The sequence below is a fragment of the Phocoena phocoena genome, chromosome 20 (assembly GCF_963924675.1).
Source record: "Phocoena phocoena chromosome 20, mPhoPho1.1, whole genome shotgun sequence".
Classification (NCBI taxonomy): Eukaryota; Metazoa; Chordata; class Mammalia; order Artiodactyla; family Phocoenidae; genus Phocoena; species Phocoena phocoena.
Genome location: NC_089238.1, coordinates 49,679,198 through 49,703,510, shown reverse-complemented (window position 1 = coordinate 49,703,510; position 24,313 = coordinate 49,679,198). Strand labels below are relative to the sequence as shown.

At 45.4% G+C, this 24,313-nt stretch overlaps 1 protein-coding gene across 1 annotated transcript in view; it reads right to left on the bottom strand.

The window, feature by feature from the left end:
* Positions 1-23,754, bottom strand: part of WWOX (WW domain containing oxidoreductase) — a 980,876-nt gene extending 957,122 nt beyond the window's left edge. The window contains exons 1-4 of the mRNA XM_065898642.1: positions 23,578-23,754; positions 18,372-18,436; positions 15,455-15,512; positions 12,344-12,522 (exon numbers count right to left, since the gene is read on the bottom strand). Coding sequence (XP_065754714.1) covers positions 12,344-12,522; positions 15,455-15,512; positions 18,372-18,436; positions 23,578-23,684 — 409 coding nt within the window. The 5' untranslated portion in view covers positions 23,685-23,754. The remainder of the gene's footprint in view (positions 1-12,343; positions 12,523-15,454; positions 15,513-18,371; positions 18,437-23,577) is intronic.
* Between the last annotated feature and the right edge of the window lie 559 nt (positions 23,755-24,313).

Here is a 24,313-nt window from a genome sequence, read left to right as displayed (position 1 = left end):
TTATTGAGAAAGGTCGTTTTAGGACAAACTCACAGATATGACGGCAGCCTTTTGAGGATCCAAGAACCAGGAAGCCAGGAAAATACCAAACTAATGTCAGTAACTTGATCATCTTCCCTCCCATTCCCGAAATGATTACAGTTTACTAACTGCCTGTGGTGCGTGGCAGACAATTCCCTGGGCGCTCTGGAGTTCCCGTCTTTAACAACTGTGCAGGGACTTCCCCGGTAGCGCAGTGGTTAAGAATCTGCCTGCCAATACAGGGGACACAGGTTCGAGCCCTGGTCCGGGAAGATCCCACGTGCTGCGGAGCAACGAAGCCCATGCGCCACAACTACTGAGCCTGCGAGCCACAACTACGGAGCCCACGTACCACAACTACTTAAGCCCACACGCCTAGAGCCCGTGCTCCACAAGAGAAGCCACTGCAATGAGAAGCCTGCTCACCGCAATGAACGAAGAGTAGCTCCCGTTCGCTGCAACTAGAGAAAGCCCGCTTAGAGCAATAAAGACCCAACACAGCCAAAAATAAATAATATTTTTTTAGAAACTTTTTAAATAAAGTATTTACAAAACTAAATATTTTTTAAAAATTTTTAATAAAAAACTATATTAAAAAAACTGTGCAAAGTACAAATAGTCTCCATGTTTCATAGACGCAAAACAAGTGCTCAGAGAAGGAAAGTAACTGGGCCCAAGTCACTCAATGAGTCGTGGTGGGGCCAGGTGTGGAAACTAGGTCACGTCTGCTTCCTGAGTCCTGATCTCTTCCCCTGCACCCTGCTGCCTCTCCAGATAGAAACTACCTATCAAGCTTTCCCCTGTCAGCAGAGCTATTTTCAGCAGTGGTACAATTTCGCCACGCGGGAGCCAGGCTCATCAAATGAGATAATGCAGAGAAAAGCTCTGAAGAGGGGTTACTACCATTAATAGAAGATCTGGGGGGAAATCTGCAAAACCCAAAGAACTGATTGACGCCTACTGCATTATCTTGGGACTCAACCTCCATCGTAAGCTGGCCGATTTTGAGTTTCCTGGGGTGCTCCCTCCTTAAATGCAGGTATGAAGCAGCGGTGCCCATGATTTGTAGCTGGTGTAAGAGATAAGATACAGACTTAGAAGTTTTTAGTGAAGCAGACTGGGGAGCGAGGCCAACTTTCTTCTCACGAATTGCCTCTGGGTCACAAGATTGAATGTGTACTTAAAGTAATAGACACTTTGAGATAAATTAACTTCTGAGACAAAGGGACATTTTGAAAATTAAATCTTGCCACATGAATCAAGCAATCAATTAGCAATCGATACATATCCAATAGTTACACATGTAAGATGGAAAGGCGATTCATAAAAGAATAAATACAAATGGCCAAACATCGGAAGAGCTGATCAATCTAATCACCAGAGACATGCAAATTTAAGGGATACTGTTTAAAAAATGCTAAATGCCAAGGCTGGCAAGGATGCAGGGCAAATGGGCATTTCAATTGGTCCAAGCTTCCAGGGAGGGGGTGTGGTTTGACAAAACAAACCAAGATTTTAAGATTAGGAAACAAATGCCCTGACTCAGCAATTCCAGTTCCAGAAAATAAAACTACAGAATACTCACAAATAGGTACAAACATTTAATTACAAAATGTTCACCTCCATTCCACGGCTATCAAAAAGCTGAAATCCACCCAAACGTGCTACAGAGGGAGAATGGTTAGAACCATACAAGGCTATGCAACCACTTAAGCTGTTGTAGAATATTCTACGACAGGCAAAGATGCTTGTAACCACAGTTAAATAGAAAAATCACAATAAAAGAGAATGTGAAAATGCTGAGAATCATATATGCTATATACTGACAGTTAATTCCGGTTGGCAATAATTTGGGGTGATTTTTTTTGTTTGTTTGTTTGTTTTTTGCGGTACACGGGCCTCTCACTGTTGTGGCCTCTCCCGTTGCGGAGCACAGGCTCCGGACGCGCAGGCTCAGCGGCCATGGCTCACAGGCCCAGCCGCTCCGCGGCACGTGGGATCCTCCCGGACCGGGGCACAAACCCGTGTCCCCTGCGTTGGCAGGCGGACTCTCAACCACTGCGCCACCAGGGAAGCCCTGATTTTTTTTCCTTATCTGCATTTATGTTACTTTTCTGCATTTTCTAAGTTTTCCATAAGGAATACATGTTTTATAACAATAATAAATAATTCTAGCCTAACACCTGGAATTTATGTGAGTTTGACAAATGCCAGCTTCCATTCCCCGTAATTCTTTCCCCAAACTTATTTTAAAATAACACCAAAGGGGAATTCAAGAGAGAAAGTGTCCGAGTACTAATCCACGATCACCCAGCAGTTCAGAGATCACATCAGCCTCGCCCCTCCCAACAGGCACCACACTCAGCACACAGCCTGGCCCAGAGCAGGCTTTCGGAGATTCATTAAGATAAATTTGTTGATTTCAGACAGACTGGCTAAGCTGCTTGGGAAGAGCTTGGGCAGAACTGAGCACTATTCCTTGGAACAAGGCAGCAGCAAGGAGAAGGAAGAGGGCCCCGGGCATGGAGTCCGAAGCTCTCTGCTCTACTTCTGTAGGCACCCACCGCTCAAGAGCTGTGTGGCCTCAGGCAAGTTACCTCGCCTCTCTGTGCTTTCACCCTAACTGGAGGTCAGGGTACCTGTGAGCACTGTGGCGAGAATTAAATAAGACAACAGGTACAGGATATTCGTGAATTCTAAAAAGCTATCAATATGAGACAAGATTACAGCGATCAATAAATAGTAATCTGGAATAATTAAGTACATTTCAGAGGTAAGGGTGAAAATGAAAGATACGTTATTCGTTTTAACTTCAGTGTCCATACAACTACACAAGAAAGTTCTTTGATTCTGATTCTGTCCCTCTTTCCAGGGGATCATTTGTTCCAGCGAAAGGCCTGGTTCCACCCACCTTGCTAGTCCTCCCATCCTACCCTCGGGAGGAATATTAAACACACTGGAATGAGTCTCCCACACCCCATCTCACACAAGTCGACACTCTCCACACACACCCCACCCCCTGCTGGAGCACACTGTCTTAGTTTTCCTTTCAGAGTCTAGGGAGGAGACCTTGACTTGCTTTCAGAGACAGCACCATCTCAACGTGGCTTCTAACAAGAAGGATCCAGAAAACCAAGCAGCACAGCCTGGTAAACAAGTAACACAGATTTGAAACAATTAGATTCCAGCCCTGTCACACAACTCATTAAATAGGAGGACACTTCCCATTTAGCTCATTTACGGCGGGGTGGCGAGGTGCAGATAAAGACCAGCCCTTCAGGAAATGCAGTGTTACATATTAAGCCAAAGGAAGATCATAAATTCAGGGAAGAAACTCTGATGTTTGGAATTTACTTTTGATCAATACATCGGAGACTTAATTTAAGAGATCTTTACAAGAAGGCCCTTCTACTGACACCCCCCCCACACGCCCACGACGTTATTCTGGAAAAGGCTGAGGACTCGAACCTGAACATTCTGTGTATATATTGCAGAAAATTAAGAAAGGACGTGGGCTGTGTCAGTGTAAATGAGCGATGGTCAAGGGGGTTCCAACAGTTGGCACGCCTTTCATTACCAAGTCTGGAATAATTCCCGCAATAGCCATCTAGTTTTAACCATCTTTATTGGATAGACAAGGACCACATCTGTAAACGAACGAGCAAAATATTTTCACTCTGGTGAAGGAGTTTTTGCACTGTTACAAAAGTATATTCACAGTGCTTGCTGGCTCTTTCATGTTAAAGAGAGAAAAAAGTTGTTGAGAAAAAGAAGAATATATAATACATAAAAGTATGTAATAAGGTGTATTCATTTTGTCCCCATTTTAAAATAAGGAGTTTTATACAGCCAAAATGGTTTTCCTTTTCTGGGCCAAATTTCTGTTTGAAAGCTGAAGCATACAATTAATGGGTTGCCTCAAACTTTGGTTATACAGCCAAAATGAAAACTGCCCTCCTTAAGATCTTGTACGTGCAGATACTGGCTGTTTGCTTCATATTAACTATTTGGTTTAATATGGCCTCTTAGTTAAAAAACATACACTAAGCCCAAAAAGACACATTCCTTTCTATTACAAAAACATATCATTATTAAACAATCTAATTACAATAAGTTATATAACACTGGGTAGGTTGGGGGGGGGGGCAGAGGAACGCTATGTTCTAAGAAAAAACTATATAAGATCACCAGGGCCTTCTAAATGAACCTTAAACAGAGGCATTAATATTTAAATATAACAATTTCCACTTAGAAAAAGAAAAAGCACATTATTGATAGGCCAGCACACCCAAAACCAATAATGTCATGAAAACACATGCTCTTGTGTAGTCTGGCAGAACAGGCTGCTCCCTGAATACAATGGACCTTTTTATTAAATGGATCTCTTCATCCTTGGTATTTCATACCAGGAAAAAAAAAATGGGACGGGAGGCAGGGGAGGACGGAGAAAAGGAAGAAAGAAACAAACATGACACTAGTAACGGTCTTCAGTTTGAACTCTTTCACCAAGAAGTACAAGACCTAAAAGATACGTTAGAAAAGTAAAAGGCATTATTTAACAAAAATGAAAGCAAGACCGGCTGAGAGGTAGAAAACTGCATTGAGATGCTACCGCTTTTGTTTAACTGTATCAAAGGGCAACAGAGCCCTCTAGTGGAGGAAAAATATAAATATATATGAAGACTGTTCTCTTTTAGGTAATTTACATAAAATACATAGGACCCCTTCTTTCCTGACAATTGCTATGTCACCGTATTACGTAAAAGCAAAAGACCAAATTTTTAAAATTGGGTATTAAGTAAAATAACTGCCAAATTTTCAAACCTGATAAAACACTTGTAATCTCAATTAGGGCAGAAATATTTTTAAATTATGATTTTTGAACCACTTTGGCAATGAATAGCAGCTTGTATGAGTCTCATTTGTATGCTGACACTATAAGAAATAAATTAAAATCTCAATCTACATGCAAGTATGAAATTCAACTGACCTCATGTGACAAAAATGTTTCAGTTGGTATCTAATGAGGTACTCATATTCTTTATATATTACATACTTTTAAAAATAAATTTATTTATTTTATTTATTCATTTTTGGCTGTGTTGGGTCTTCGTTGCTGCACACAGGCTTTCTCTAGTTGCGGTGAGCGGGGGCTACTCTTCGTTGCGGTGTGCGGGCTTCTCACTGCGGTGGCTTCTCTTATTGTGGAGCACGGGCACGTAGGCTTCAGTAGTTGTGGCACATGGGCTCTAGAGCGCAGGCTCAGTAGTTGTGGCTCATGGGCTCTAGAGCGCAGGCTCAGTAGTTGTGGCACACGGGCTTATTTGTTGCTCCGCGGCATGTGGGATCTTCCCAGACCAGGGCTCGAACCCGTGTCCCCTGCACTGGCAGGTGGATTCTTAACCACTACGCCACCAGGGAAGCCCTATATATATTTTTTTAACATCTTTATTGGAGTATAATTGCTTTACAATGGTGTGTTAGTTTCTGCTTTATAACAAAGTGAATCAGCTATACATATACATATATTCCCATATCTCCTCCCTCTTGCATCTCCCTCCCACCCTCCCTATCCCACCCCTCTCGGTGGTCACAAAGCACCGAGCTGATCTCCCTGTGCTACTACATACGTTTTTAAATAAGTTTTTTAGATGTGATTACCAAATTATGAGATGAGGCTCATTAGAATATTTCAATTGATCTCTTCCTTTAGATATATAGCTTCTAAAATACTCTGATCACGTGATTCCCATTTATATTCAATGTCTAAGAATATTTAAATGTAAAAAAGGTTCTCTAATTCATAAGGTACTAATTCTCAATTTTTTTTTTTTTTTTTTTTTGCGGTACGTGGGCCTCTCACTGTTGTGGCCTCTCCTGTTGTGGAGCACAGGCTCCGGATGCGCAGGCTCAGCGGCCATGGCCCACGGGCACAGCCACTCCACGGCATGTGGGATCCTCCTGGACCTGGGCACGAACCCCTGTCCCCTGCATTGGCAGGCGGACTCTCAACCACTGCACCACCAGGGAAGCCCCAATTCTCAATTTTTATGTAATATTCAAGGACTTTTTCCAGTATTGTCAAAAATCTCAATAGTTTCTCAGAACAAATAATTTCAAAATCATTTTACTTACAATATATGGGTTTATTTTAGCATAAAAGAGAAATGGTCACAAATGCTTTTAAATTAAAATGGGAGTCTGGCAACTTCCCTGGTGACACAGTGGTTAAGAATCCACCTGCCAATGCAGGGGACATGGCTTCAAGCCCTGGTCCAGGAAGATCCCACATGCCACGGAACAACTAAGCCCGTGCGCCACAACTACCGAGCCTGCACTCTAGAGCCCGTGAGCCACAACTACTGAAGCCCACGTGCCTAGAGCCCATGCCACACAACAAGAGGAGCCACCGCAATGAGAAGCCCATGCACTGCAAGGAAGTGTAGCCCCCGCTCACCGCAACTAGAGAAAGCCCGCGTGCAGCAACGAAGACCCAATGCAGCCAAAAAATAAATTAAAAATTTTAAAAGCTTTTTCTAATTTTAGTATATTAACGCATATATGTGGAATCTAGAAAAATGGTACAAATGAACTGGTTTGCAAGGCAGAAACAGACACAGATGTAGAGACACCAAGGGGGGAAAGCATGAGTTGGGAGACCGGGATTGACATATATACGCTAATATGTATAAAATAATTAATAAGAACGTGCTGTATTAAAAAAAATTTTTTTTAATAAATGGGAGTCTGAATTCCCAAAAGATTAGATTATTTCAGAAAGTTTTCCTCTACTTAATGAGCACCAGATTCTTAAAAAGAAGATAAATGTCAAAATCCCACTCGTTTTAGGGGCTTCCCTGGTGGCGCAGTGGTTGAGAGTCCGCCTGCTGATGCAGGGGACAGGGGTCTGTGCCCCGGTCCAGGAAGATCCCACATGCCGCGGAGCGGCTGGGCCCGTGAGCCATGGCCACTGAGCCTGCGCGTCCGGAGCCTGTGCTCCGCAACGGGAGAGGCCACAACAGTGAGAGGCCCACGTACGGAAAAAAAAAAAAAAAAAAATCCCACTAGTTTAAGTCTTGTTGACAACCAGAAAGGAAACTGTAATCAGGCATTCCAAGATTCCTAGTGTAATGACCCCATATGAGTAAGTTTTAACCAAGAAAATGACTCTAAGGTGGCCTATGGCCTCAAATTTACGGGATCTTTTGGAAAAACTGAGGAAGAAAAGTCAAAGGCATGATTTAGGCTAGAAGGCAAATTTTAGTAACACTAGGTGTGGAAAAGAAAACAAAGATCTGAGGGTGGCGAGGAAGAGAGTCTGGTTCATTACTGTCAAAGTGTGGGTTTAAAATGTTAACAATGAATACACTTTTCTGCATGAAGAAAAGCACTTCTCTTGTACTACCGTAGAACTGGTAGAATCTACACCAGATATGGATTCATCGCGGTGATGATTTGTAGGATAAAACAATATGGCAACTCCACTTCACACTGTAATTTCAACACATGATTTTGCAACAAGACCCCAAGCTCTAAAAAGCAGGCTCTCTAAGCCAAAACAACCAATTTCAACATTAAACTACGACATTTGGGGATTCCCACATGGAAATCCAATACCTTCATTTTGTTTCAAGAACAAATTTGGGGTTCACTTTGATAGCTTGAGCCAATACTTTTTATATCTCAAAGTATATAAATTTTGGTATGTAAGTGTGTGTATACACGTACACACATTATTAGAATCCCTGTAATGAACCTTAGGGAGGTTTATTATATATAACATAAATACCAATAGAAAATTAAAGTGTCAGTCCCAAAATACATTTTCCTGGTGTATGCTGAGGTGGTCAGCTTGTATATGTTCAGGCAAAAAAACAGTTTTGTTCTTGTTAACGGGTCCTCTGAATCACAAATCGAAACCAGGCCAGGCTATTCCAGATTTCAAGTCACAACATTCGAAACAGCCCAGTGTTATGAAACTTCAAAGGGTCGAAGAAATTTTTCATCCTGACTATACTCGGAAAGGGATTCAAAAACCAAATTTTAACCACTACTGGTTTAAGACTGGAAGTTAGGAAGAAAGCTTTATCATTCATCATTGCCAGTGAACAGGGGACTGAAAATAGCTAAGCTGTGCATACTTGTTAATATTTTTTCAATGGTTGTTTGACAGAACCTGGATTTCACTCCGTGGGTGCCACGATGATCAATCTGCTCCCTGCAACTATCTGCACGATTTCCAACAAACGTCCCCGCTCCCAGGGACAGTGTGCAGGGCAGGCGCCGCCCCATATTTAGGCCTTCAGGTAACCCCTCGTGAGAAGGGTCCGGCCTTGGAGGAGCACATGTCAGCCCTCAGATTTGAGAAGGCAGCATTTTGTACTGAGCTATTTATAAGCAGAGCCCAATCCGCTTGATTGACAGGCCGAGTCTAGAAAAGCAGCTATGGCATCTTCCGCAACAGGAAACCTCCGAGACCCCCTCTCCAGAGACTTCGCGTTAAGGTCCATATTTAATGATCACCATGTTGAAGCCATTTCCATTCGTTTGTTTTCGTTTTTTTACCAAATCAGAGTCATCGAGCCACTAACTCCAGGTCGCCGTGGACACCCGCCCCTTCCTGCCCAGCGCTAAGCTGACCACAAACAGAAATGAACTCCTCCCTTGCCTCTACGGCTTAGCCGTCGGGACCGGGGCTCCCGGCCTCGCGGTCTGCTGGCAGAAGGAAGCTCTGGGTGCACAGGTGACTTCCCCGTGGACACTGAGAGGCTGAGCTCCACCAAGACAGGTCCGCAAGCTACAGCGCTCAGTCTACACGAAGTTCTTAGGGTTCAGAAGGCTCATTAAACAAAGGTCGATGAGAGAAGAGTGTCATTTCAGAGGCTGCACCGTCCTAAGGCCTGCAGCTCCCTAAGGCTGGGGACAGAGGTGAGGCAGGAGACACAGGCACTGGGGGGGCATCCCCAACAGACACGTATGTGTTGCCACCATCTTCCTCGTGGCCTGGGGCATCCACTTTATCTAAATTTTACCTAACTTGTGGCTGACTCACAGCATGCTGGGGTGATCTTATTTTGAAAGGGATTAGACCATCTGAGGCAGGAGTAGGCAAACGTTTTCCATTAAGGGCCAGACAGTAAATATTCTAGGCTGTGCAGGCCACAGGGTCTCTGCCGTATTTATGCAACTCTGCTGGTCACATGAAAACAGCCACAGACAAAACGGAAATAAACAGGCGTGGCCATGGTCCAGTAAAACTTTACTTGCAAGATCAGGCGGGAGTCAGATTTAGCCCACGGGCTGTAGTTTGCCGACTCCCCATCTGGACAGCTGAACCCAGTCAACCGCAGTATCTGTCTACAAACTTCCAAGAATTCAAAACGCTTTATTGTGGCATTTCCTCTGAATCCTTCTATCGACCTGATCCACCCTGATCTTTATAAGCTGAATTAATACGCAGGAGTCCCTCCAATTGCCTTCGGAACATAAAATATCCAAAGTTCAAAATACAGTTCTGTATCACTTACAGCCGGGGTGGAGGGGGGCGAGGTACCCAACATGGACGACAAGAGAGAATATGGATAGAGGCCACGTCAAAGGGGGCAGTGTCTTGGCACGTCCCTGCCGTCCACCACGGAAGGCGTCCCCTCTCACCGCCCGAGCGTCCCCTTCACAACAGAGAGCCCCCTCCCAATGGCAAGTCCAACAGAGAGGTGCCTTGCAGGGAATTCAAAAACACGAACAAAAAGCATCACTGGGAACACCAGAATTGTAAACCAACCTTTGTAAAGCCAATTAGGTTACCTGTGTTTTTAGCTGTGGAATCACCACTCTCAAAATAAAGACCGGTATGTTTTTTAACAGCCCACTCTGCTCCCAAGAGCACAAACATCCATGAGGCTAAAGACTGGACAGTTCACACGTAGGAACCGGGCTCCCCTGAGCAGCAAGAGGAAAAGTGCAGGCCAACGCCATTCAAGCTTCAAGAGGAGATGACTCCCGGACGCCGAGGAGTGTTGGGAGTGAAGATGCCTGATTCATTCTGCGCTCAGCTGTTCCATTTCAAAGGGGCAGAAACAGAGTGGTGATAGCGATTTCTAAATTGGCGTGTTTCATAGCTCAGGAGAAGGAAGAAATTTATCTGGAAGGCACAGCCGACTTGGACAAGGACACTCTCTAAGGCAGCCGCGTGGGATATAAAAGCTGCCTAAGTGATGACGGCAAAGCCACGGGCTTGCCTTCGGCTCTTTTCTTTAAGCCTGATGCCACGGCTGCAGCGCCAGAGTTCTTTGCGAGGATCTGATTGCCTGGAATGTTCGGTCTGATGTTATTTCAAATATTAAGCAGACAAATCTCCAGCACTCCCCTAGACTCGGGCTTCTCGAGACTGGAGGGGTCACGGGGAGACCAGGCAGAGCTGAAGGCAACAAAGGTTCGAGCTGGGGAAATGGGGATGGGGGGTGCGCTCGGAGACCTTCCCCAACCTCCCTTCCAGCCTGAGCTGTCCGACTTACCATCACATGTGACTGGATCACAGGCACCTACTTGCAGGGCCCACAAAAAAGATCGGGGACCTCAGGAAGGGGAAGCGGTAGCTGGGAAGAGGCACAGAGCTTGCCTCCGAAAGGTCCGAGGTCCACTCTGACCAACGACACATTTCTTCTCAATGCTTCAGAACCTCCTCCTCCCTTCCGACCAGGATGCAATACCCAACTACACGTAGCTCTTTGAACATTCTGGACCAGTGCCTTTAGTCCTGGATTATGATGTCATAGGCCTGACGTGGCAAATCTTCAGCAGAGCTCCAGGAGGCCTGCCATCGAACGTCAGACAGAGCCAAGTTTGAACACTTACGCACAAACCAACAGGAGTCACTTATCTTACTAATAAAAGGAAGAAACTGTCTAGCCACGAGATTAAGGGAATGAGATCTTTTAGTTAATTCTCTGGTTAACTGAGTGTTAAATAAGAAGAGGTATTTTACTTAAGTCCTTATTTTTTCTTAATTATTCTACACTGTCTTGGTCCGCACGCTCACGTAACGGTAGTCAACGCCATCAACACGACATACTGCTTCCTGGATGACTGAGGATCCAGCTGTTACTTTTAATATAGCATCATCAGCTTTTCCTATCGATGACAATTAAATAGAATGAACCACGATGTGATTCAGAAAACCGAACTGAACATATTCTGAGCCCAGGATGAGGTCTGAGAGTTGATTTTAAATAAATCCCTTTCATTTAAAAAAAAAAAATTCCATCTGCTTCTTTGCCTTAATGGACAGGTACAGTCAAAAGTTCCGCTCTGGGACCGTAGCCTGTTAGATTTTCAACCCTGTACTATATAACAATTGATCCTCCAAGAATGTATGTCACTTCCTATACTTGCCCTGATGATACCAGGGAATGCTTCTGCAAGTTCAAGAAGAGGTCACCGAAAATTAAGCAAGACGGAGAAAGAAGTGCAGTGAGGAGACAAAGCTGGTGAGAGAGAAGGCCAGTGAGGGGGGAGCACCATGAAGGGTGACAAGGAGAGAACTTGCCAGAAGACAGCTGAACACAATTCCATGTTTTGTCTCTGTAAATTAACCTGAGGATGCATATCCTTACTCAAAGCAGCTGGTTCTTACAGAGTCAGATATTCCTGTCAATGGACCAAAGCAAAATAAGAATTAAATCATCTGGAGAGTGAATGCAGGAGCATCTGCTTTGCCACAGCTTCTCTACCAGCCCATGAGGCTAAGGAGAGGACACCCCCGGAGCCCCTCCCTCGTGACCGTCACCGCAGTTAAACGCGGGCAACCAAGAGGGCAACTAATTCTCCAACTCTGCAAAGAAATAAGATCCTGTTCTCCAAAGAAAATCATATTCTCCATAACCAACGGACAGCTGCAGTGTCCTTTGTCCCAAAGCCCTGACACACCACTGTTCCCGATATTCCATTACCAGTCAGCGTTGGGCCGAAGAACCCAGGTAACTGGACCATGTCCGCACACCACGCAGACCAGGTCAGAAACTCCTAGACAGAGCCAGCTGTCTCTCATCTTTAAGAACCAAAATAGCCACCGTCTTCTGCTGAGTGTTCAGCTTTCAGAGAATTCAAGGTCAGCCCTGACACGGCCCTCCTTCCATGGAAACTCTGGGACTGAAAAAGGGCCCAGAACTTTAATGACACGATAGCTGAAAAGGCTATAAATACCTTTTAAATTAGAGAACCACCAAACAAAGTTTTCTTATGGTTAGACTAAAGCGGATTTCATCATAGCAGTGACAAAAAAAATAATAATAACAACAACCATCGCTGTCAGTTAACAACCTACCTATTCCCGAATTCGCTCCGGTAACCACGACCACTTTGCCACTGAAATCCCGGCCCTGGAGGATTTCCATGGCCGTTGTGCTGCTGTCGTATCTCTGTCTGGTGGTTGGCTTTGTAGGATTATCGTCCACAGTAAATGCCAGTCTTGGGTCCAAGTAGGTAGTTCTTTTATTTATGTGGCTGCAAAGAAAAGGAGAAAGCAGTGAACCTACAGTACTGAACACAGGCATTTATAATTACAAGATAATCTTATAGTTTAGGCTAGGCAAACCCCATTTTTCATGGACTAAAAAAGGCTTATTCTTAACCCTGGAAAGACCCGGGTCCATTTAATCTATCTTCTGGCCTCCAGAAGGATTATATTCCTGCCTAGAAAGACAGCCATCGAAGCATTTTCTTCAGATCTGCCTGTAAAATAGGCTGTTACAAAGCACTGCCTTGTACCCTCAGATCTCAAACACGGAGTAGGCTTTGGGGTTTTTCTCTTTTAATTCATGTAAATGTGGCTATAAGATCCATCAGGCACTCTATTGTCAGTAGATTTCAATTAAATCTCTTATGTGCAAGGGCCTAAGAAGATTGGTAAAGAAGTAGAAAACTCAAAATGATAAAAGACAGTAAATATGAAACCAGCCTACTAAAATTCTAATAATTTTCATTATAAGGCTGTACTCACACACTATAGTTTTGATTTGGAGTTGATTGAAATCTTGTAGAAAGAATATTAAACTATACTGGTACTATAAACAGTATATTAAAATACATCAGTACAACCTGTTCATACAGATGAATAGGTTGCTCCTTACAGAACAGGTTTATTTTTTACATTTTAAATGTGACCTTGGGGTTTGAGATAGACCTCAAAATATCTTGAAAACTATTAAGAACTCTCCAGAAAGAAAGATTTCATGATTTAAAATGCATTTGTGGGAATTCCCCGGCAGTCCAGTGGTTAAGACTCAGCACTTGCACTGCCGAGGGCCCAGGTTTGATCCCTGGTCAGGGAACTAAGATCCCGCAAGCCCCACAGTGCAGCCAAAAAATAAATGAAAACATTAAAAAAATGTATTTGTGTGTGTATGTGTGTGTACAATTATATACAGTTTAAAATCAATACTCACCACCCCATAAACACTAAGACTCAAGAATAATCCAACTTTCATTTTACTTATAACCACAGATGCCAGGTAAGCATTTTGACTCCAGTGTCTTACAGAGGACAGAGCAGGCGGGGAGCCGGGTGATCTGGCTCACAAGAGCCAAATGTGCATCTCTCTTCCCAACTCCTCAGCGACTTTACCTCGGTAGCTGGAAATAAGCTATAGGGGAAGTATTTATACCGCGGAAACAAATATGGGCTTTTCCCCCCAGGGAACTGGTTGTTAAGCATTTACCAGCACACCTCTCTAACGGGATCAGAGTGGGAAAATGACTGGCCAGGCAGCCTAGCGCTCGCCTCCCTTAGGGCATTTCAGGGACTGAATGAGCTAATACTACAGGTATAAGGTGGTTAGAACATGCCTGGCTCATGTTAGGTCCCAGATGCGTGGTTACTGTTGCTGTTTGTTATTGGAATTTATTCCAAGGATAGTTTTACAGAAGAGGATGCTCAAAACATTCTTTATAATTACAGGCATACCTTGGAGATATTGCATTGCAGGGTCAGTTCCAGACCAATGCAATAAAGTCCGTGTCAGGCTTCCCTGGTGGCGCAGTGGTTAAGAATCCGCCTGCCAATGCAGGGGACACGTATTCGAGCCCTGGTCCGGGAAGATCCCACATGCCGAAGAGCAACTAAGCCCATGCGCCACAACTACTGAGCCTATTCTCTAGAGCCTGCAAGCCACAACTACTGAAGCCCACACGCCTAGAGCCCATGCTCCACAACAAGAGAAGCCACCGCAGTGAGAAGCCCGCGCACCGCAACAAAGAGTAGCCCCCACTCGCCCGCTGCAACTAGAGAAAGCCCGCGTGCAGCAATGAAGACCCAACGCAGCCATAAATAAATAAACTTTAAAAAAAAGTCAGTGTCGCACGCAATAAACCGAGTCACACAAATTGTGTGGTTTCCCAGTGCATATGAAAGTTATGTTTACACTACAGTCTGTTAAGTGTGAAACAGCATCGTGTCTAAAAAAATATACACACCTTAATTAACAAATACTTGATTGCTAAAAAACGCTAACCATCACCTGAGACTTCAGTGAGTCACCAACGTTTTTGCTAGTGGAGGGTCTGAAATATTGCGAAAATTACCGAAACGTGACAGAGACACGAACTGAGCAACTGCTACTGGAGAAATGGAGCCAAAAGACTCCCTTGAGGGGGAGTTGCCACAAACCGTCAATCTGTAAAAAACGCAGTATCTGCAAAGTGCAATAAGACAAGGTCTGCCTGTACAGACGCCAGATCACAGGAATTTAACAACATCAATGCCCAGTAGGTAATTTGATAAATTACAGTATATCTATACAAAATAATACTATATAACCGTTAAACATCATTGTCTTCAAAAATTTATAAAGATATGAGAAAATGCTCATAAGAATTATGTGGAAAAAACAGTTTACCAAACAGTTAGTGCAATACATTTTTTTTTTAAGCACTTATATAGAAAGACTGGAAGAAAAAAATCCAAAAATTGCTAAAAGTAGTTAGTCCTGCTGATAGGATTAGTTATACACTATATAATATTTTCCTACAGTCAATGTATATTCCTTGTACAAAAAAGTTCCTATTAAAAAGCAGAATGGGACTTCCCCAGTGGTTAAGAATCGACCTGCCAATGCAGGGGACACGGGTTCAAGCCCTGGTCCAGGAAGATTGCACATGCCGTGGAGCAACTAAGCTCGTGTGCCACGACTACCGAGCCTGCGAGCCACAACTACTGAAGCCCACACGCCTAGAGCCCACGCTCCACAATAAGAGAAGCCACCACAATGAGAAGCCCGCGCACCGTAACAAAGAGTAGCGCCGGCTTGCCACAACTAGAGAAAGCCCACATGCAGCAACAAAGACCCAATGCAACCAAAAATAAATAAATAAATGTATTAAAAATAAATTAATTAAATAAAAAGCAAGATGGCTGAGAAGTTTCTTTGTAGACACTTACTCGACAAAAAACATTTGTCCATTCTCATCAGTTTCTTGTTCCCATCCATAGGGCAAATCTGAAACACAGAAGGACAACAGGTTTATGTGGGGGTGGGGGTGGGGTGGTGTGGGGTGAACTGAAGCCCCTGCCCTTCCAGCCCCAGACTTATCCCACCAGACCAGCAGGTCACATGCTCCAACTATGGCAGGTACAGAAGGCCCATTACCCCAACCAGACTCTACATTCTGCCTCTTGCTTGGAAGTAACACTATTTCATTCTTTTTTTTTTTTTTAATTTTATTGAAGTATAGTTAATTTACAGCGTTAACTTCTGCTGTACAGCAGTGACTCAGTTTGACATATATTCTTTTTCATATTCTTTTCCATTATGCTTTATCACAGGATATTGAATACAGTTTCTTGTGCTATACAGTAGGACCTTGTTGTTTACCAATGCTATATATAATAGTTTGTATCAGCTAAACCCAATCTCCCAATCCATCCCTCCCCCACCCTCACCTTCGCAACCACAAGCCTGTTCTCTATGTCTGTGAATCTGTTCCTGTTTCGTAGATATGTTCATCTGTGGCACATTTTAGATTCCACATACAAGTGATAACATATGATATTTGTCTTTCTCTTTCTGAGTTACTTCACTTAGTATGATAATCTCTAGGTCCATCCATGTTGCTGCAAATGGTATTATTTCATTCTTTTTCATGGCTGAGTAATATTCCTTTGTATTGGGTTGGCCAAAAAATTTGTTCAGTGTTTTCCATAAGATGACTCAATTAGTGCTTAGTTGTCTAACTTCATTCGAAACAATTTTGTTAGACTGTACTGTGACAGCTGTCGTAACAGCATGCCTTTTAAAAAAAACATCAAAACTGGTGAATTTTTGTGTAGCCATTTTAATATTGAAGATGGAGGGAAAAAAGCAACATATTCAGCACATTATCCTTTATTATTTCAAGAAAGGTAAAAACGCAAATGAAACGCAAAAAAAGATTTGTGCGGTATATGGAGAAGGTGCTGTGACTGATGGAACGTGTCAAAAGTTGTTTGTGAAGTTTCATGCTGGAGATTTCTCACTGGACAATGCTCCATGGTCAGGTAGACCAGTTGAAGTTGATAGCAATCAAATCGAGACATTGAGAACAATCAACATTATACCATGCAGGAAAGAGCCGATATACTCAAAATATCCAACTCGAGCGCTGAAAATCATTTGCACCAGCTTGGTTATGTTAATCGCTTTGATGTTTGGGTTCCACATAAGTTAAGCAAAAAAAACCTTCTTGACCGTATTTCTGTATGCAATTCTCTACTTAAACGTAAGAAAAATATTCTGTTTTTAAAACAAATTGTGACGGGCGATGAAAAGTGGATACTGTACAATAATGTGTAACGGAAGAAATCGTGGGGCAAGCAAAATGAACCACCACCAACCACAGCAAACCAGTCTTCATCCAAAGAAGGCGATGTTGTGTATATGGTGGGATTGGAAGGAAGTCCTCTAATATGAGCTCCTTCTGGAAAACCAACGATTAATTCCAACACGTACTGCTCCCAGTTAGACCAACTGAAAGCAGCACTCGACGAAAAACGTTCGGAATTGGTCAACAGAAAACGCATCATCTTCCATCAGGATAATGCAAGACTGCATGTTTCTTTGGTGACCAGGCAAAAACTGTTACAGCTTGGCTGGGAAGTTCTGATTCATCTGCCGTATTCACCAGACACTGCACCTTCAGATTTCCATTTGTTTCGGTCTTTACAAAATTCTCTTAATGGAAAATATTTCCATTCCCTGGAAGACAGTAGAAGGTACCTGGAACAGTTCTTTGCTCAAAAAGATAAAAAGTTCTGGGAAGATGGAATTATGAAGTTGACTGAAAAATGGCAGAAGGTAGTGGAACAAAACGGTGAATACGTTGTTCAACAAAGTTCTTGGGAAAATGAAAAATGTGTCTTATTTTTACTTAAAAACCGAAGGAACTTTTTGGCCAACCCAATACCACATCATCCTTATCCATTCATCTTCTGATCGACAGTCAAGTTACTTCCCTGTCTCGGCTACTGTGAATAGTGCTTCTATGAAGAGAGGAGTGTGTGTAGCTTTTTGAATTATGGTTTTTTTCTGGATATATGCCCAGGAGCAGGACTGCTGAATCATATGGCAACTCTATTTTTAAGACTATTTCATTCTTGGGAATTCCCTGGCAGTCCAGTGGTTAGGAGTCCACACGTTCACTGCTGGGCCTGGGTTGAATCCCTGGTCGGGGAACTAAGATCCTGAAAGCCATGTGGCCAAAAAATAAAATAAAATACTATTTCGTTCTTGATCATTCAACACTCCATTCAGCTTCTGCTTTTCACAAAACCCTTATTGGTTGCTCCAACCAACATGAATTCTCCCTTGAATGAATTCCCAGAACGTATCTACACTACAGCAGGCACCCAATACCGTTCATATGCTGACCTGTGAAGATTCATGTTATAGACCGGTTGCATTTTTTTCCCAAGGGCACATGTTGTCTTTTCAAATGGACCCTCAACCTCTTGAGAGCAGGGACCTCCTTACACTTCTATTCCATGCATGACACACTTACTCAGAAGCACCTACAAGTCAAGGCAAGCTTTACGGATTCTATCAAACGCTGATATATTTAATTCCAGGATAGGAACCAAGACCAACTTTACAAACAGTGCAACTACGGAAAACTCTAATGAACTGTGAATTCAAGGCCCCTATTATTTTAATACTTTCTTATTTAAGAAATCATCCTAAGCACTCCACCCCAAGAGCTCGTCACTTCCTTCTACCGAATCCTACAAACTCCCCAGAGGGAGAGTCCAGCTCCTGTGACAGTTTTCCCATCTGATTAATGCTTTAAATACAAGGGTCTCTGCTTTACGACAACAACATACAAACCTCCTGCTATTCGCTTTCTTTTCCCGGTTTTCGGATGTTCCCACTGAGTCTTCTCTTCCGTGTGACTGTTAAAAAAAAAAAAAAAAAATCCACGGAATACGTAGTAAGTAAAAGTTACACTTCTAAAAATTAATCAATGGCATTAATTTTTTTTGTCCCCCACGTGATACTCACTCAAGAGTACTCAAGTCAGACAGTCAGAAAGAAATATTCAGATTATAACTGTTACTGTTTGCATCAGGTCAAATTCTCTAGTTTGGAAGCAGCAGCAGACTGGGAAAAATCTCCCGAAAACCTGTATCTGTTAGCTGGTGGTGAAGCCAGAGGAAGGGGACTTGACCCCAACTGGGGGTCAACTCTAGGAATCTCGCTGAATCACTCAAAATACCTAAAGAGGTGTTTTGTTTTGTACTTGTTTTAGTTTTATTCCAGGATAAATTGAAAAACTTCAGTCAAATTTATAATGCTGATATGCATGTACCATTTAGATATAACCTTAATCTTCTTAAATGTTTATTCTTTCCACAGATTTAACTTCAAAGTGTTTTTTAAGCACTGATTCCTAATTTCATCCAAGACGGTAAGGCAGCTCTGTAGGTCAGTCACTCACCTTTGGAGCCTCAATTTCCTCGTCTGCATAATAATCCTAGTATTCATCTGAGGAGAATGCTACGAGGATACTGTAAATAAAGGGTTGAACACAGTACTTGGCATAAAAAGCCCTCAAAAGTTCTATTATTTTCAACAAATCAAATATACAAACTAGTCTGATTTCTGTGCCAAACTAGCATTTCATCTCAGAAGAGCACACACAGTTATCAATGAAACCATGGGCCAATAACAGACTAGCAACACCTGTCAACAGCTGATCCAGTGTGGAGAAAAACATAAAATTACTTCATCAAGGAAACAGCTGCATGTTTCAAGAGGCATTCAGAGTTCACATGCTCAGGCCAAAGTAGAAAATAATACTTAATCACTGACAACCAGATGATAGAATATTCCTTCCCTATCCATGATTTTAAAGAGAATAAACACAGAGAGCTTGTGAACGCTCTTGTAAGACGTTGCATGTCAAAAGCAGGGTCTTTCCAGGAACTGCTGGCTTCCGGTGTTTTTGCGAACTATCGGTGGCCAGTACAAGGACACAGTGGACACTGGACTCAAAAGGCCAAAGACCTGAGCTCCTGCACTGCCTGCACTCAGTGAGCCAGTCTCCCTAGAAGCACATCCACCTCACAGAGCTGCTGGAAAGGTAAGAGACACCATACCTGGGACAGCGACTGGTGAACAATTAGATCCCTGTACAAACAGAGGGTATCAGCAAGGACCAACTCCCACCTGTGTTATCGCCCCACCATCAAACCCTGACTGCAGAAAGGAAGCCCAAAAAGGAGTAAGAACCAGGTTACATTTGGTAATTCGGATCCCTTGGAGAAGTTTTTCAACCTCCAGCCTCAGTTTCCCCATCAGTACAAAGGGGAAAATAATGGCCCTACTACTTGGGGTCATAGAGGACTCAGTGAGTAATGTGTGAAGAACTAAGAACCGTGCCTTTGACAGAAAAGGATTATTTTAAATAAACTTTTATATAAAAATTAATAAAAGGGTGTTCCTTTCTCATTGTAATCTAAAATGACTTTTTAATGAACAGAAAATTACAACACATGTCCCCAAATTATCTTACTCTCCTTTAAACAGAAGCCCTTTTTTTCTTTTCTTTCAGTAAGCTTTTTGTCATTTAAAAAGATAATTAACAGTGATCTTAATTTAAAACAAAGGGATCAAAATTAAATTCACACCACATTACACGGCTATCACTTTCAAGTATTTTCCTCTAAGTTGTTTTTTTCTTCCTTAAGCATAGCTTCTTGGAGTTAACTGGGAGACCCAGAGCCACTTGTGGACAGGGGCCTGCCTCCCATCGGGGCAGGCCAGTCATCCCTCTGCTGCCAAGAGGCCCGGGCTTCAGAATAAAAGGGGGCGGGAGTGGAGGACCCAGGACGGCCCAGGCGACGGCATCCACAGCCCCCAGCACCAAGACCTCGTCCTTCAGGCCCCACCCCCTGGTTAAGGCAGAGGGGCTTCTCCGGACTGTGCTAGGGAAGGGAGAAAGGCTCATCAGCTCTCTGTGGTAACAGGTCTGTCCTCGGCAGGGTGAACGTCCCCTCCAGGGGAGCCCAGCCTGGGGGGCCTTGAGCCAGGGGACACGTGTGTCTTTGAGGTCTGAGTGCACCCTGGGAGTGCACTCAGGGAGCCTGAGGGGTTGACAGAACCCACACAACAGAAGAGGGGCCAGACTACGACGGGGTTTCCCACAAGACCCAAGAGGCCTGGTTGGGAGCTACAGCCTCTGCCCTTGGGCACAACCCTGCCACGGTGGGATGAAGACCATGGAAAAAAGGAACGACTGCAAGGGCAATCTATCAGCCAAGTTGCCCAGACCCCAGGGGACAAGTGACCTTCTAGAATCAGGAGTGAAAAGAAGGATCAGGATGCTTGCAGGTCAGGAGAGATCAAGGGGGACTGCTGGGAATCCAGGGTCAGGATGGGTCAGGGGCATCCTTCCACCCCAAGCCAAAGAACGGAAGGCCAGTAGGACAGGAGAGAGAGTCTGCAGAGGTACTCCCACCCCCCAGCTGGGAGCCCGCCAAGCCTTGTCACCACAGTCAGTGTAAACAACAGGGCCAGATACCGGGGTGGGGGTGGGGGGCAGGAGGCAGAGAGGGGCGTACTTTTCAGAGACCGCATAGGCGCCACAGAGTCCCCTGGCCATGGGCTCCCAGGAAGCTGTCAGCAGAGCTGGCTGGGGCGTGTAGGTCTTACCAAGGGAAAGAAGAACCCCAAGCCCAGACGGTGGATGCCACCCAGGAAGGCAGCAGATGGGAAAGGCCACCCAACACAAGGTGAGGTGCAGGAGGCAGGGTGAGCGAAGGCGAAGGGGCCTCCAGACCGAACGGAAGGTTCCAGGCGAACTTGAAAGGAAGCCAGGGAGCTCTGGGGGCAGCAGCCCGAAGGGGACAGGCCCCACCCAGAGCAGGAGCAGAGGAGCCCCCCGAAGCCGGCAGGTAGGCCGTGCGCATCTTCGTGTCCCCAGGGCCTAGAACGCCACCTGCCCAGGGAGGCCCGCGGGAAACCTTCCCTAGATGAGCTAACTGACTCGTTCCCTGGATTTACTTTACGGCGCCAGGATGCTAAGCATGGGGGATACAGAGGGGAACGAGAAAAGGTCCCCACCCTCACGAAGTTGACAACCTGGGGAGGGACAGAGAGCAAAACAGGGCCGAGTAGAGCGTAGAAAACTACAGACAAGGGAGAGCAAAGGTGGAAGGCAGGCGCAGGGCCGATGCAAGGGAACGCTCTCGTGGGCAGTGACATTAAAGCTCAGCTCTGAGGGATGAAAGAGCGCTTCATGCAAAGGCTGAGCAACAGCAAATGCCCATTCAGGAGTTGCCCGGAGCCCGCCAACTGCCCCCTGGCTCCCTGCTGCTAGAAATGCCCCTTCAATTCTCCAGAGCAGAAATCTTCCTTCTAAAGACACAAACCCGAGGTCACTCCCTGGCTCCAAGTCTTCAGTGGACACATGGGTCCTGCTGACAGACCCCAGATCCTCCGAGGCACAGAAAGGCCTCCATAAATCAACTGTGTCCTTCCTTCCCACCTCAATCTTCATGTTCCTGCACCACCGCACAGGCCGCGCCTCTGTTTCTTCTACCTGGGCTGCCCTGCTGCCCCTTGACCTGCCCACTTCTACCTGTGCTCTAAGGCACAGCTCAGGTGCCCACTGCCCCAGGCACCTCACCACCTACCCACACAGCTCATTGCCACTCACTACACACATTGCGTGGGGACCACGTCACTGCACGTCGCTCTGTCCTATAAGACTGGGCACTCATGAAAGTGACAAGCGGTCTTATGTTTTTACTTTTTTTTTTTTTGCCGCGACATGTGGCATGTGGGATCTTAGTTCCCCGACGAGGGATCGATCCTGGGCCCCCTGCACTGAGGATGCAGAGTCTTAACCACTGGACGGCCAGGGAAATCCCAACGAGTGGTCTTATTTATCTCAGTAAAACCAATGCCCAGCAAAGAGCCTGGCACAGGATACATTCCCAATGTGTCTTGAATGAACTCACCAAGGTCGTTTCCTCCAGTTTTTCTTTCTAGCAAGCCACCGAAGGCAGCAGAGGCTCACAACCTTGGGCAGATTAGAATCACGTGGGAAGATTTCACAACCTACCACTAGGGGCGGGAGGCGGGGCAAGAAAATTAAATGAGAATCCCTGGAGGTGGGAGCCAGGAAAAGAGAGTTTGTTTCCCAGGTGTTGCAAATCACCGATTTACATCCATGCTTCTCAAAGCCGTAACCTGCCTCAGCTGGAAAGCTTAAAAAAAAAGAATCCCTATGTTGGCTGCCTGCTGCATGAGTGTCTCTGTGGAGACCCCAAATCTATAGTTATGATGGTCCCCAGGTGATTCTAATATCAGGCCTAGAAGGTGCTGTCACAGCTGCAGAAATCAGGAAAGGCTAAGAGTTATCCAGCATTGAGTATGTTTAGGCCTGTGCTAAGCCTTTACGTACAGGGCCTCAACTAAAACTCTCCAACCAACGTATTTAGCAGGTAAGAAACCCGTGACTGAGAGTTATTCCAATGGCCCAAGGTCACACAGTAAGTGGTGAGAAAAAGGGTCTCCGGGTGTTTCCAAAACTTTGCTGAGAACTATAGTAAAGCTGTATTAGCCATTTTATATGTATACATATATATATATACACACATAGTTATACTAGGACACTTGTTAAAAATACACACTCCTAGGTCATCAACCCAGACGCCCCAGAAAGGATTGGGGCATCGGCATTTTTTTCTCATTTTGGGGGGGGCAAAGGGAATGAGGCCGGTCTGCCATCCTTGCACCGTGCAGCGCTGCCTACTGGGCAGCAGAGGGCGCGTCTGAGCGCCGCCAGGTGACCCCCACTGGACCCAGGGCCAGAGAGGGGGATGGCCCGTCCTCAGGACCCCGGCAGCCTTCCCCCTGAAACTCTTCAACCATGACTTCCACTTCGCCCTCCCAGGCCAAGCCTGAGCGCGAGCCCGCGGCCCTCCCCGCGCAGGTGGCATTCGAAGGCAGCGTGGAGTCCCGGGCAGGTGAGCGGCAGGGTTCCAGCTGCGTCCCAAACCCGGCGGCCCCCCGGCGGCCCCCTTACTTGGCATAGTAAACCCAACCGTCCTTGGTGGTTCTCTGCTCCCAGCCCGGGGGCAGCTCGTCCTCGCTGTCCGTGTCGTCCAGGCCCGCGTAGCGCAGGGCTGCCATGGCTGCAGAGGAGGCGCCCGGTCACCCGCTAGCTCGCCTGCTGCCGGGTCTCCGCGACCAGAACTCACTCCCGCTTCAACCGAGCGCCGCGCGCCGCCAGCCCCGAACGCTCGCGCCTGCGCACTGTGCCGCCCGAAGCCCCTCCTCCGACTCGGCAGGTGAATCCAGTCTCCGCAATTGCGCAGCTGCCGGAGTCAAAGGAGGCGGGGCCTGAGAAGACCTAGGGGGAAAGCACCCACGAGCTCGCACGGCCGCTCGGCTGGAAGTAAAAGCCGGTTGAGAGTTCTGTGGCTCTGGAGATGGAGTCGAGCTTCGACACCTCCCAGCCGCAGGCAAGGGGGCGTGGGCATCCAGTCACGGTCCAGGACTCCGCCCGTTGCTGGGCGACCCGTAATCACTTCCGCGTTGTTCTAGCCAGTCCCTCAGGAGCTACAGCAATTGGGCATCCTGGGAAATGTAGTCCAGACCCTGCAGGAATAGAGCGTGGCGCGGAAAGGAAGGAGGCAGCTGCTGGCTTTCTGGGCTGTAGCCTCTCCTTTTTTTAGGGCATTCGGAAGAATGAATGTTCCTGCTCAGACACCTTCCAGAGCTTTCCATGACCCAGGCTGATTCACAAACTTTGTTGTGCA